At 46.5% G+C, this 14,279-nt stretch overlaps 1 protein-coding gene across 2 annotated transcripts in view; it reads right to left on the bottom strand.

The window, feature by feature from the left end:
* The window catches only part of zgc:63863 (uncharacterized protein LOC393372 homolog), a 102,888-nt gene that overhangs the window by 42,166 nt on the left and 46,443 nt on the right, over positions 1 to 14,279 (bottom strand). For both annotated transcript variants that reach the window (XR_009656787.1, XM_060942603.1), the window contains exon 6: positions 718 to 859. Coding sequence is in view for 1 of the 2 variants with exons in the window: in XM_060942603.1 (XP_060798586.1) it covers positions 718 to 859 (142 nt within the window). In the remaining variant the exon portion in view is untranslated. The remainder of the gene's footprint in view (positions 1 to 717; positions 860 to 14,279) is intronic.

Raw genomic sequence — 14,279 nt, 5'->3', positions numbered from 1 at the left:
ACAAAGAAACTGATACACAGAGATACGGGGGAGATACACAAAGAGAGAGAGAGACACAGCTCAGAGAGACAGACAGAGAGACTGATACACAGAGAGAGAGAGAAACACAGACAGACAGACAGACAGAGAGACTGATACACAGATACGGGGGGAGATACACAAAGAGAGAGAGACATACACACACAGCTCAAGAGAGACAGCTTGAAAGAAAGACAACTCGAGATCGAGAGAGAGAAAGACAGCTCGAGACTGACAGAGACACAACTCGAGAGAGACAGCTTGAAAGACAGACAGCTCGAGAAAGAGGACGATAACTCGAGACAGAGAGAGAGATAGATACACAGACAGACAAAGAGACTGATACACAGATATGGGGAGAGATACACACAGAGAGAGACACAGCTCAAGAGAGAGACAGCTTGAAAGAAAGACAACGAGAGAGAGACACAGAGATACGGGAGGAGATACGGGGGGAGATACACAAAGAGAGAGAGATGCACACAAACATAGCTCGAGAGAGACAACTTGAAAGACAGACAGCTCAGGACAGAGAGAGAGAGAGAGAGAGAGAGAGAGAGAGAGATGCACACAAACACATAGCTCGAGAGAGACAACTTGAAAGACAGACAGCTCAGAACAGAGAGAGAGAGAGAGAGAGAGAGAGAGAGAGATGCTGACAGATGGAGAGAGACAGAGATGGGTATTCAGTGTCCTCACCACAGCAGCAAAGTAAACAGCCGTGAGTGGATGGGAGGCCAGGAAGAAATCGTAGAGCCGCAGAACGTGTCGGAAGTCTGAGAGGACGTGGCCGTACCAGGTGATCAGCCAACTGAGAGCGAAGATGGTGCCCACCTCGGATCTGTAACACACACACACACACACACAGAGAAATCTTCACTGTCTCGCACAGACACACTGCAAAAACTACATCTTACAAAGAGAATGTTTTATAAAAATAAGCTTGCGTATCTAGCTATCTATGATCGATTGATCTGGGACAGCAGTCTCTGGAGTTTATGCAGAACAGCATGAAAAACATCATGTCAAACCCATGGAGTCTGGTCTGTTACGGAGCATCTACTCACTGTACAAAGCTGCTGTGTGTGTGTGTGTGTGTGTGTGTGTGTGCGCGCGCGTGCGTTTTGCTAGGGTGACACTAGTTGAGCTGCACTGCCCGTGGCTACGGAGGCATGTAAACATTTTCAATGTGCAAGAAAATCGTTCTGCACATTGCTCTCTACACGGATGACGTAACAGCGGGCCCGGGCATCTCAGTCACGCGTGCTCTCCTCCTCATCACGGTTCAGTGCCTTTGGCCTGCAGCTGCTCCATCTCCTCTCCGATTTAGCAAGCAGGACCTTCCACACAAACCACTTCCTGTTGTGTTGCAGTAACAGGCTTGCTATATTAAAATGAGAAATGTGTGATGATGGGCACAAAAAAAAGGGCCAAATTTAAGATTATATTGTTGAAATACTCATCATCCAAAACTATTCATCCCCCTTGGTGTTTGTCCTGTTTTGTCGCATTATAAGCTGGAATTAAAATGGATTTTTGGAGGGTTATCACCATTTGATTTACACAACATGCCTACCACTTTAAAGGTGCACATTGTTGTTTTATTGTGACACAAACAATAATTAAGATGAAAAAACAGAAATCTGAAGTGTGCATAGGTATTCACCCCTCCCCCAAAGTCAATACTTTGGAGAGCCACCTTTTGCTGCAATTACAGCTGCAAGTCTCTTGGAGTGTGTTTCTATTAGCTTAGCACATCTAGCCACTGGGATTTTTGCCCATTCCTCAAGGCAAAACTGCTCCAACTCCTTCAAGTTAGATGGGTTGCGTTGGTCTACGGCAATCTTCAAGTTATGCCACAGATTCTCAATTGGATTGAGGTCTGGGCTTTGATTCAGCCATTCCAAGACATTTAAATGTTTCCCTTTAAACCACTCCAGTGTAGCTTTAGCAGTAAGTTTAGGGTCAGTATCCTGCTGGAGCGTGAACCTTCGTCCCAGTCTCAAACCTCTGGCTGACTCAAACCGGTTTTCCTCCAGAATTGCCCTGTATTTAGTGCCATCCATCTTTCCTTCAGTCCTGACCAGCTTTCTTGTCCCTGCAGATGAAAAATATCCCCACAGCATGATGCTGCCACCACCATGCTTCACTGTAGGAATGGTGTTCTCAGGGTGTTGGGTTTGCACCACACATGGCATTTCCCATGATGGCCAAAAAGATCAATCTCAGTCTCATTTGACCAGAGAATCTTCTTCCATGTGTTTGGGGAGTCTGCTGCATGCTGTTGGGCAAACTCCAAAAGTGTTTTCTTAAGCAATTACTTTTTTCTGGCCACTCTTCCATAAAGCCCCGCTCTGGAGAGTGTATGGCTTAAAGTGTTCCTATGGACAGATACTCCCATCTCTGCTGTGGATATTTGCAGCTTCTTCAGTGTTATCTTTCGTGTGTTTGTTGCATCTCTGATTAATGCCCTCCTTGCCCGGTCTGTGAGTTTTGGTGGGCGGCCTTCTCTTGTCAGGTTTGTAGTGGTGACATATTCTTTCCATTTTGCTATAATGGGTTTAATGGTGCTCCGTGGGATATTCAAAGTTTTGGATATTTTTTTATAACCCAACCCTGATCTATATTTCTCCACAACTTTGTCTCTGAACTGTTTGGAAGGATGTTCTCAGGGTGTTGGGTTTGCGCCACACATGGCATTTCCCATGATGGCCAAAAAGTTCAATTTTTGTCTCATTTGACCAGAGAATCTTCTTCCATGTGTTTGGGGAGTCTGCTGCATGCTGTTGGGCAAACTCCAAACGTATTTTCTTAAAGGAGATACGCAGAGCCTTTATTATTAAATAAATTTCTGAGTGGATAGTATCTCCATCCTTGACTCCTGTATGCTGCATAAGTGGGAATAAAAAAACATATATATTTTTGAGAGTTAAAATCAAACACAAAGTTGGCATTGGAGCTGCCCTGGTGAGCCAGCCAGCCCTGAGTGCGTGACGTCACTGCGGTAACTGGTTTTAAGGCCGAGGCCTTTGACAACTATAGACCGAAATCATATAAATAAAAATTTACGGTTAAAGTAAGAAATACCGTTACCGACTTGCTCAACTAAGACTGATTTGACTTCATTCATTGTGGGTTGACTCTCATTAAAACAGGATAAGTGTTATAACTCATGCAACATACATGTACATGCATGCATTTTCACTGATAAAACATAAAAGGCTAATTAAATAAATCAGGTGAACTGAGACTATCACATTCTGAAGCAAATTAAATAATCTTATACTGGCAACTTAAACACAATACAAGTTACATGCATAGTCAAGCGTCAGTCTGTGAATGGAGGGTGGAGTCAGGGAAGGCAAGTGGCAGAATCACTGCACCTGATGGGAATTAACCTGTGTTTGTGCGTCTTCCCCAGTGACCGCGCCCTATAAGAGGAGAGGGAGAGCAGAGGAAGGACACTAACCTGGACACTTGTGCGTGTGTGTGGGCGAGTGAAATATAAGATGCTGAAAAGTGAAATAAAAAAGAGTTTATGAGAACTCAGTTCTGGCCTGCCGTGCTTATGTGCTCCACCCACCTTAAACTATTTCTACAATGGTGCCGAAACCCGGGACAGAGTACAGAAGAGAACAGCCTCATGGAGTCCTCCCCCTTCAAGGACCTGGTCCGTGCCCTCGCCACGGCCCAACAGAGCCAGCACCAGGCACTGGTCGCCCTCCAGAAGGAACAGGAACAACGGTTCGAAGCCCTGGTGCTGGCGCAGCAGGAAGATCGTCAGGCATTCCGGCACCTGCTCGAGTCGGCGGGGTCCGCCATCACCACCGGCATGGACCCTCCCCACCTCACGCTAACGAAGATGGGACCACATGACACCTTCCTCGCACTTTTTGAACAGGCAGGAGAGGTGTGGGGTTGGCTGGTGGAACAGCACACGGCGCGCCTCCTCCTCCTGCTAACGGGCGAGGTACAGCTGGCCGCACTACAGCTCCCCACCGACAGCCGGCTGGTCTACGCCGACCTCTGCAGGGCCATCCTCCAACGTGTGGGGCGCACCCCAGAGCAGCAACAGCAGTGCTTCCGCGCTGTGCCTGGAGGAGGTCGGCCGGCTGTTTGCGTTTGGCCAGAAACTCCGGGACGCCTGCCGACGGTGGCTGAGGGCCGACAACCGCGACGCCGAGGGAATCATCAATCTGGTGGCACTGGAACAATTCATCGCCCGACTTCCGGAAGGAACAGCGGAGTGGGTCCAGTGCCATCGCCCGGCATCGCTGGATCAGGCCATTGAGCTGGCGGAGGACCATATGGCGGCTGTTCCGACAGCAGGACAGTGTGTCTCCTCTTCTCCCCTCTCTTCTCTCTCACCCCTTCTGTTCCTCATCCTCACCCCATTCCCCCACCGCGGAGGCGGGGGCTGGCTCCACCCCAACAGGCCCGCCGCACCCACGGTGCCCTACTGTTTCCTACTTCCATGTCTGTGTTTTTCCCCCCTCAGGTTAGTGAGCTCCGGAACACCGGTGCAGATGGAAAGCCTGGGCCGGTATGCTGGCTCTGCGGGGAGCCGGGGCACCTCCAGCAATCAATGCTCGGCGATGGAGGTGGGCACGGTGGTCCAGATCCCCGATGTGCCAGGGACCACCCTCGATCGGGCCGGAGCATATCACATACCGGTGAGTATCCAAGGGGATACATATCAGGCTCTGGTGGACTCTGGCTGTAATCAGACCTCAATCCACCAAAGCCTGGTGCAAGACGAGGCATTGGGGAGAGCACAATTGGTGAAGGTGTTGTGTGTGCACGGGGATATTCAAAACTACCATTTAGTGTCGATCCACATTCTATTTCGAGGGGAGAAACTTAGAGTAAAGGCCGAGGTTAATCCTCGCCTTACCCACTCGATAATTTTGGGGACCGATTGGCCGGAATTTAGGGAATTAACGGCACCTTTAGTGAAGAGTGGGGCCTGCCATAATTTAGCGGGGGGAGGTCCCGGTGTGGCATTGGTGGGAGCAGCTGTCACAGAGCCATCTACATCATCACTGCATCAGAGTGAGGAGCAGCAGGCTCCTCCTCCCTCTCTCGGGGAATCCCTTGGGGATTTCCCGTTGGAGAAGTCGCGAGACGAGACTCTGCGGTATGCGTTTGACCAAGTGAGAGTAATCGATGGTCAAACGCTCCAGCCAAACGCCACCCTGTCCTTCCCCTATTTCTCCATTATTAAGGATAGGTTATACCGAGTGACGCAGGACACTCAGACTAAGGAGCCGATAACACCTTTTAATCCCAAAGAGCCGCCAGGAATTTATATTCCTTATACTTTAATCCCATGGCTGGACACTTGGGGCAGGATAAGACACTAACCAGAATAATGGCCCGGTTCTATTGGCCAGGGATTCGCGGCGATGTCCGTAGGTGGTGTACGGCGTGCCGCGAATGACAGTTAGTAAATCCCACGGCCATTCCAAAAGCATCTTTGCACCCTCTGCCATTAATCGAGACCCCATTCGAAAGAATTGGGATGGATCTCGTCAGGCCATTAGATCAGTCAACATGAGGATATCGCTTTATTTTAGTTCTGGTGGACTATGCAACACAATATCCAGAAGCAGTGCCTCTTCGCAATATCTCAGCACGTAGTATTGCAGGAGCACTCTTCCGCGTCATCTCCTGAGTCGGAATCCCCAAAGAGATTCTGACTGATCAAGGCACTACGTTTATGTCACGCACACAGTGCGAACTGTATGGGTTACTGGGAATTAAGCCTATCCGCACCAGTGTTCATCACCCACAAACAGATGGCTTAGTCGAACAGTTCAACCACATCCTCAAGAACAGAATTCAGAAATTTGTAAGTGAGGACGCATGCAACTGGGATAAATGGCTTGAGCCCGTTATTCGCAGTGCGAGAGGTCCCGCAAGCCTCCACGGGGTTCTCCCAGTTTGAATTATTATACGGGCATAAGCCGCGTGGCATTCTAGATGTGCTGCGTGAAAATTGGGAGGAGGGACCTTCAACATTTAAAAATGAAATTCAATACATTATCGACCTGCACGCCAAATTCCACACACTCATGCGCCTAACCCAGGAGAATTTGCGGCAGGCCCAAGAACATCAAGTCCGTCTGTACGACAGGGGCACGCGCCTTAGGGAATTCACACCGGGAGATTAAAAAGTATTCGTGATGTTGCCCACGTTGAGCTCCAAATTAATCGCCAGGTGGCAAGGACCCTTTGAGGTCACACGGTGAGTCGGGGACGTCGACTAGGAGGCGAGGCGAACGGACAGGGGTGGGGCGTTACAGATTTACCACCTCAATCTTTTAAAACTTTGGAACGAGGAGGTCCCTGTAGCGTTGGTGTCGGTGGTTCCAGAGAAGGCGGAGCTGGAGGTTCAAAAAGGAAAATTGACATCGCCCACCGCTCCGGTCCCCTGTGGAGACCACCTCTCCCCGGCCCAACTCACGGAGGTCACCCAGTTGCAGACAGAATTTTCTGACGTGTTCTCACCCCCGCCTGGCCGCACCCACCTCACAGAACATGACACTGAGACGCCCCCGGGGGTAGTGGTGAGCAGCCGCCCTTACAGACTGCCCGAACACACACAAAAAAAAAAAAAAAAAAAAAAAAAAAAAAAAAAGGTGGTTCGGGAAGAACTCGAGGCCATGGTTGAAATGGGCATCGTCGAGGAGTCCCACAGTGACTGGAGCAGCCCGGTGGTCTTGGTTCCCAAGACCGACGGGTCGGTCCGGTTCTGTGTGGACTATAGAAAAGTCAACGCGGTGTCTAAATTTGATGCGTACCCAATGCCTCATATTGACGAGTTGCTCGATCGACTAGGCACGGCTCGTATTTATTTGACACTGGATTTGACAAAGGGATATCGGCAGATCCCCTCGACTCCGCTATCCCGAGAGAAAACGGCCTTTTCCACACTGTTTGGCTTACACCAGTTCATCACGCTTCCGTTTGGGCTGTTTGGGGTGCCCGCTATATTCCAGCGGCTTATGGATAGGGTCCTCCGCCCCCATGCCCCCTACGCAGCCGCATACTTGGATGACATCATTATTTATAGTAATGACTGGCCACGGCACTTAGAACACCTAAGGGCCGTCCTTAGGTCGTGGAGGCGAGCGGGTCTCGCAGCCAACCCGAAGAAGTGTGTGATTGGGCGGGTGGAAGTATGGTATCTGGGCTTCCACTTGGGCAATGGGCAGGTGTGTCCCCAAATCAATAAGATAGCAGCAATTGCAGCCTGCCCGAGGCCCAAGACCAATAAAGGGGTGAGACAGTTCCTGGGGCTGGCTGGCTACTATCGTAGGTTTATACCTAATTATTCGGACGTCACCAGCCCACTGACTGATCTCACTAAAACGGGGGTACCAGATCCGGTCCAGTGGATGGAGCAATGCCAGCGGGCTTTCTCTGAGGTAAACGCTGCACTGTGTGGGGGGCCACTGTTACACTCCCCTGACTTTTCTTTCCCCTTTGTTTTGCAGACAGACACATTGGACAGAGGGCTGGGGGCTGTTCTATCCCAGGAGGTGGAGGGGGAGGACCGTTCAGTGCTGAACATCAGCCGGAAGCTGTTGGTGCACGAGGGCAGGTACAGCACAATAGAAAAGGAGTGCCTCGCCATCAAGTGGGCGGTCCTCGCCCTCCGCTACTACCTGCTGGGGCGCCCTTTCACCCTCTGTTCGGACCACGCACCCCTGCAGTGGCTCCACCGCATGAAGGATGTCAACGCATGGCTCACCCGTTGGTATCTAGCACTCCAGCCATTTAAGTTCGAGGTGGTCCACAGACCGGGGGCATAGAGGTCATGGGGGATTTCCTCTCCCGTCGGGGGGGGAGTCAGCTGCAGGCTGGACAGTAGGGGTATGTGGCAGCGGGGGCGTGGTCAAGCGTTGGTTCGTGAATGGAGGGCGGAGTCAGGGAAGGTAAGTGGCAGAATCACTGCACCTGATGGGAATTAACCTGTGTTTGTGTGTCTTCCCCAGTGACCGCACCCTAAGAGGAGAGGGAGAGCAGAGGAAGGGAGTTCTCCCCAACCTGGACACTTGTGTGTGTGGGCGAGTGAAATACAAGACGCTGAAAAGCAAAATAAAAGAGTTTGTGAGAACTCAGTTCTGGCCTGCCGTGCTTCTGTGCTCCACCCACCTTAAACTATTTCTACAATGTATTAATCTAAATGCAGGTAAACAACGTGTTTTTTTTTTATCCAAACGAGAGTCGGGGCTTACCCGTCTGTGTTCTCGCTTCTTGAAGGCCGATTGTTTTTAAACAATCTGACATTCAGTTCTCCGTTCATTCACTTCTTCCATGTAAGGGCGAGATGGCAGCAACATCCAGTTTAGAAATCAGACGGCTGCTCCATTCATTCACTTTTCTTCATACTGTGTAGTTCACCATTACTGCCGGGCTCAGGCAATTACTAAAACCCAGGACGGAACGGGATGTCACCAGTTTTAGCAACAACTGCAGGGAGGTCACTGCCTGAGTGATGTGTCCCATCCCGTTCAGTCCCGGGTTTTACCAACAACCCTTGGTTCACACTCCGGGAGGACTGGTGCAACTGAACTCACTTTCCTTTCAAAAAATAAATAAATAAATAAATAAATAAAATACAACCCCGATTCCAAAAAAGTTGGGACAAAGTACAAATTGTAAATAAAAACAGAATGCAATAATTTACAAATCTCAAAAACTGATATTGTATTCACAATAGAACATAGACAACATACCAAATGTCGAAAGTGAGACATTTTGAAATTTCATGCCAAATATTGGCTCATTTGAAATTTCATGACAGCAACACATCTCAAAAAAGTTGGGACAGGGGCAATAAGAGGCTGGAAAAGTTAAAGGTACAAAAAAGGAACAGCTGGAGGACCAAATTGCAACTTATTAGGTCAATTGCCAATAGGTCATTAACATGACTGGGTATAAAAAGAGCATCTTGGAGTGGCAGCGGCTCTCAGAAGTAAAGATGGGAAGAGGATCACCAATCCCCCCCAATTCTGCACCGACAAATTGTGGAGCAATATCAGAAAGGAGTTCGACAGTGTAAAATTGCAAAGAGTTTGAACATATCATCTACAGTGCATAATATCATCAAAAGATTCAGAGAACCTGGAAGAATCTCTGTGCGTAAGGGTCAAGGCCGGAAAACCATACTGGGTGCCCGTGATCTTCGGGCCCTTAGATGGCACTGCATCACATACAGGCATGCTTCTGTATTGGAAATCACAAAATGGGCTCAGGAATATTTCCAGAGAACATTATCTGTGAACACAATTCACCGTGCCATCCGCCGTTGCCAGCTAAAACTCTATAGTTCAAAGAAGAAGCCGTATCTAAACATGATCCAGAAGCGCAGACGTCTTCTCTGGGCCAAGGCTCATTTAAAATGGACTGTGGCAAAGTGGAAAACTGTTCTGTGGTCAGACGAATCAAAATTTGAAGTTCTTTATGGCAATCAGGGACACCATCTCATTCGGACTAAAGAGGAGAAGGACGACCCAAGTTATCAGCGCTCAGTTCAGAAGCCTGCATCTCTGATGGTATGGGGTTGCATTAGTGCGTGTGGCATGGGCAGCTTACACATCTGGAAAGACACCATCAATGCTGAAAGGTATATCCAGGTTCGAGAGCAACATATGCTCCCATCCAGACGACGTCTCTTTCAGGGAAGACCTTGCATTTTCCAACATGACAATGCCAAACCACATACTGCATCAATTACAGCATCATGGCTGCGTAGAAGAAGGGTCCGGGTACTGAACTGGCCAGCCTGCAGTCCAGATCTTTCACCCATAGAAAACATTTGGCGCATCATAAAACGGAAGATACGACAAAAAAAGACCTAAGACAGTTGAGCAACTAGAATCCTACATTAGACAAGAATGGGTTAACATTCCTATCCCTAAACTTGAGCAACTTGTCTCCTCAGTCCCCAGACGTTTACAGACTGTTGTAAAGAGAAAAGGGGATGTCTCACAGTGGTAAACATGGCCTTGTCCCAACTTTTTTGAGATGTGTTGTTGTCATGAAATTTAAAAAAAAAAAAAAAAAAAAAAAAAAACACCTAATTTTTCTCTTTAAATGATACATTTTCTCAGTTTAAACATTTGATATGTCATCTATGTTCCAGTCTGAATAAAATATGGAATTTTGAAGCTTCCACATCATTGCATTCCGTTTTTATTTACAATTTGTACTTTGTCCCAACTTTTTTGGATTCGGGGTTGTAAATAGTTTCCTTTTCTTGTAGTTTTCTTTAATTGTTGGTACTGCACCCTCTTTCAATATGGGCTTATAGTCAACGCTCCTCAACAGATCAGAGGTCTTGTACAAGTCTTCAGTAAAATGTGCAGAGCAGAGGAGAGACCGCTTCGTAGGCGCCCAACATGCCCATGAACAACTCACAAAACGTGTGCAAATCTTTACAGCTTGAACATTCTTGGACCATGAATGCAACGTAAATCCACCTTCTGTCATGTTGCTGCACCAGCCAGAAACACATCTACGTGGCATGGCAATAAATTAGCTCAAAATGGAGGATCGGAGTTGCAGTCAGCTTTGTGTTTTAGTATAGCGGAAAAGGTGATGAAACCAACAGACTTCCTGCTGTGACGTCACGGACGTCAAGGTCGTTCACTCAGACCGCTACCTATATGAATCACTTTAATCGTAAAAATTACTATTTTAGATTTATTGTTAACGCTTAAAACTATTCCTGTCTCATTCTTGAGGTCTCAAGGCATTTATAAATGATAGTGAGGCCATGGCTCTGCATATATGCTTTAAGCAATTACTTTTTTCTGGCCACTCTTCCATAAAGCCCCGCTCTGTGGAGTGTATGGCTTTAAGTGGTCCTATGGACAGATACTCCCATCTCCGCTGTGGATCTTTGCAGCTCCTTCAGTGTTATCTTTGGTGTCTTTGTTGCATCTCTGATTAATGCCCTCCTTGTCTGGTCTGTGAGTTTTGGTGGGCGGGGCCTTCTCTTGTCAGGTTTGTAATGGTGCCATATTCTTTCCATTTTGCTATAATGGATTTAATGGTGCTCCGTGGGATATTTTTTATAGCCCAACCCTGATCTATACTTCTCCACAACTTTGTCTCTGACCTGTTTGGAGGCTCCTTGGTTTTCATGTTGCTTGCTTAGTCGTGTTGCAGAGTCAGGGTCCTTCCAGAACAGGTTGATTTATACAGACATCATGTGACAGATCATGTGACACTGATTGCACTCAGGTGGATCTTAATCAACTAATTAATTATGTGACTTATGAAGTGAATTGGTTGGACCAGCTCTTATTCAGGGGTTTCATACAAAAAGGGGGTGAATACCTATGCACACTCCAGATTTCTGGGGTTTTTTTTCCCCATCTTAATTATTGTTTGTGTCACAATAAAACAAAAAATTTGCACCTTTAAAAGTGGTAGGCATGTTGTGTAAATCAAAATGGTGCTAACCTTCCAAAAATCCATTTTAATTCCAGCTTGGAATGTGACAAACACAAAGGGGGATGAATACTTTTGCAAGACCCTGTAAATCAATTTTATTAAATCAACGTGTTATTTCATTACTGTGTATTACTTTCATGTGAAGAGTTCCACTAATACACAAAACCACTGATGTGAATCGTCTAAAGAAGGTGTTCCAGCCACTGGGCATGACAGAACTGTGGCATAACTTCAAAATAAGAAGTAAGGAACGAGCCCATGGAAGGAGTCTCCAGTGTCAGCACTTTGTAAAAGTCAGAACTCGATATTAACTTTTTAATCCACTCGTCAGTGGATCAAAGTAAACAAGTTGGACATGATAAGGGGGACATAATCACGCAGTGAATGAAAACAAACCGTGAGCGAGTTGGGCACTGTCGGAAAATTCCCGCAAAATATTTTACGACATTTGTGATCGTGAATGAGAACCATACGAAAGAAAAAGAACAATATAAAAGTCAGAATGAAAATGACGATTCACCACAGATATTTATTTTATTGAGGTGTTTGATCGCCGTTTCTCCGATTTCAATGAAGCCTAATGATCTGTAATTAGATACTACGCCGTGGTTATTTTTACACACGCACCTGCTGTACTCGGCTTCCCCGGAATTTCGTAAACAATAACACGGCTGGATCACTGAGCGAACTGAACTAGTTTTGTTGGAACTTTATTGATGTAACTCTTGAATAATTAATTTTTTTTTTTTTAAATGGTGATTTTCGACAAATATTCAACTCGTCCCATCAGAGAGACGGATGCGGAGATTCGACTTGTCCAGACCAAACGTTTGGTCGTCCTAGACAGTCGGACAACCATTAATGTCAAGCCCTGAAAATGTGGCCAAGTTATATAATGCATCGGAGTCCTGAGTGGCACAAGAGAAAAGGATTCGCCTTATCGCCAGGAGGTCATGAGTTTGAATCCCGCTGACACTACAGCCATCACTGCTCTTTGGGTGGGACTGAGACCCCGTCCACACGTAGCCGGGTATCTGCTAAATCGAAGATATTTTTCTACGTTTTGGCCTGTCATCCACATGAAAACACATCAAAAACGAATATTTTAAAAAACTCCGGGCAAAGTGAAGATTTTTGAAAACTCCGTGTATGCCTTTTCGTGTAGACATAGATAACCAGAGTTTTGCGTTTTAGAACGTCACAATCTGCGCCAAAAAAATGACAACAAATCTGCCCTGACGTCAAACGTGCGACCTTTGTTTACTGCAGAAGCCAGATTAAGCATGGACAAAGAGTAATGGATCGGAGTAGTGCCTTGAAAGCGTTAATTATTGTGCAGGTGCTATTTACATGTTTAATTTTAGAAGCCCAACTACTGACAAGATTCCCAATCAACGTTTTCTTGCGTCTTTTGAAGTTTATACTCCAAAACTGTGTTTAGAAGCAATTCTGTCTCCGAGTCTGTCCAGACGAACGAGCTTGGCGCCATGTTTTATGTTTAGGCGGAAGTGACGCCAACAGAGGGCTATTCTGATGTGATTAGGGGGTAGGATTTGGGGAAATAATGCCATCTACAGGTTTGGAATACTTATGAATGTGATTGAAAACGCAGATGTTCGGTTATGTGTGGAAGGGATTTTTTCGAAGACGAGGTGGTGTGGATAAAACATTTTTATAAACGGAGGGGGGGAAAATGTTCGGTTTTAAAAATACCCGGCTACGTATGTACATGGCCTGAATGTTCGCCGTCATGTGACAGGGAAGAGAACTGTGTAAAAATAATAACAATAATTAAAAGTAGTAATAAAAATATGAGGTGAAGTGGAATGGTATAATAGTTCTATGATATTAATTGCTATAGTCCAAGAGGCATAAAACATCTCACGGAGTGCTGTTTTTGGAAAGTAAACAACTTTTCCTCTCCTGTCTTGTATCATTCGTTACTTATAAATCACCCCAGATCATCATTTCGCTATAGCAAGACACAACATAACCCCAATATCATCTTTACGTCCATATGGTGCATATTTAGTACCTGTCGGTGCTTGAAGGCTTTTAATACACATCCTGAAAGTAAATTAAAACAAGACATTTGATGCACGCCTTCTTCTCATGCTCTCAAAAAAAAAAAATCAACTTAAATGCACCAAAGTGCTCTAAAGTTTTGAAACTCCTCGAGTTCGACTGTACTGTGACTGAGCTTGTTAGCTTGGAAAGTGCCCTGAGCAACAGCACCTGAACAAGCTCAACCATTAAACCTGAAGCGCTGCAGTGCACTAGATGGAAATCCCAGGACACACGCACGCATGCAATATTTATCCCCAGTCTCTTATTCGCTCCATTTTAAATGACAAGCCATTAAAAATAACTTCCCTTTCCATACAGGGCTGAGGAGCAAGCCCGAGTCCTTTCAGGCACACTTTCCTCAGTGCACGCTGCATCTCTTATGCATGAGGAATCGAATGGTAAAAGCGCACGGGTTTAAAAGCAAACAAAACATCAATGATGAAACAAACCGACTTGTTCACTCTATTAAAAATCGTTTCGATGCTCACTTTCATCATGTCATAATGACATCATAATAGTCTCAGCTCATTATCTCTAGCCGCTTTATCCTGTTCTACAGGGTCGCAGGCAAGCTGGAGCCTATCCCAGCTGACTACGGGCGAAAGGCGGGGTACACCCTGGACAAGTCGCCAGGTCATCACAGGGCTGACACATAGACACAGACAACCATTCACACTCACATTCACACCTACGGTCAATTTAGAGTCACCAGTTAACCTAACCTG

The sequence above is a fragment of the Neoarius graeffei genome, chromosome 16 (genome assembly GCF_027579695.1).
Source record: "Neoarius graeffei isolate fNeoGra1 chromosome 16, fNeoGra1.pri, whole genome shotgun sequence".
In the NCBI taxonomy this organism is placed as follows: domain Eukaryota; kingdom Metazoa; phylum Chordata; class Actinopteri; order Siluriformes; family Ariidae; genus Neoarius; species Neoarius graeffei.
The sequence above is the reverse complement of the archived record's forward strand: the minus strand, read 5'-3'. Positions and strand labels throughout refer to the sequence as shown.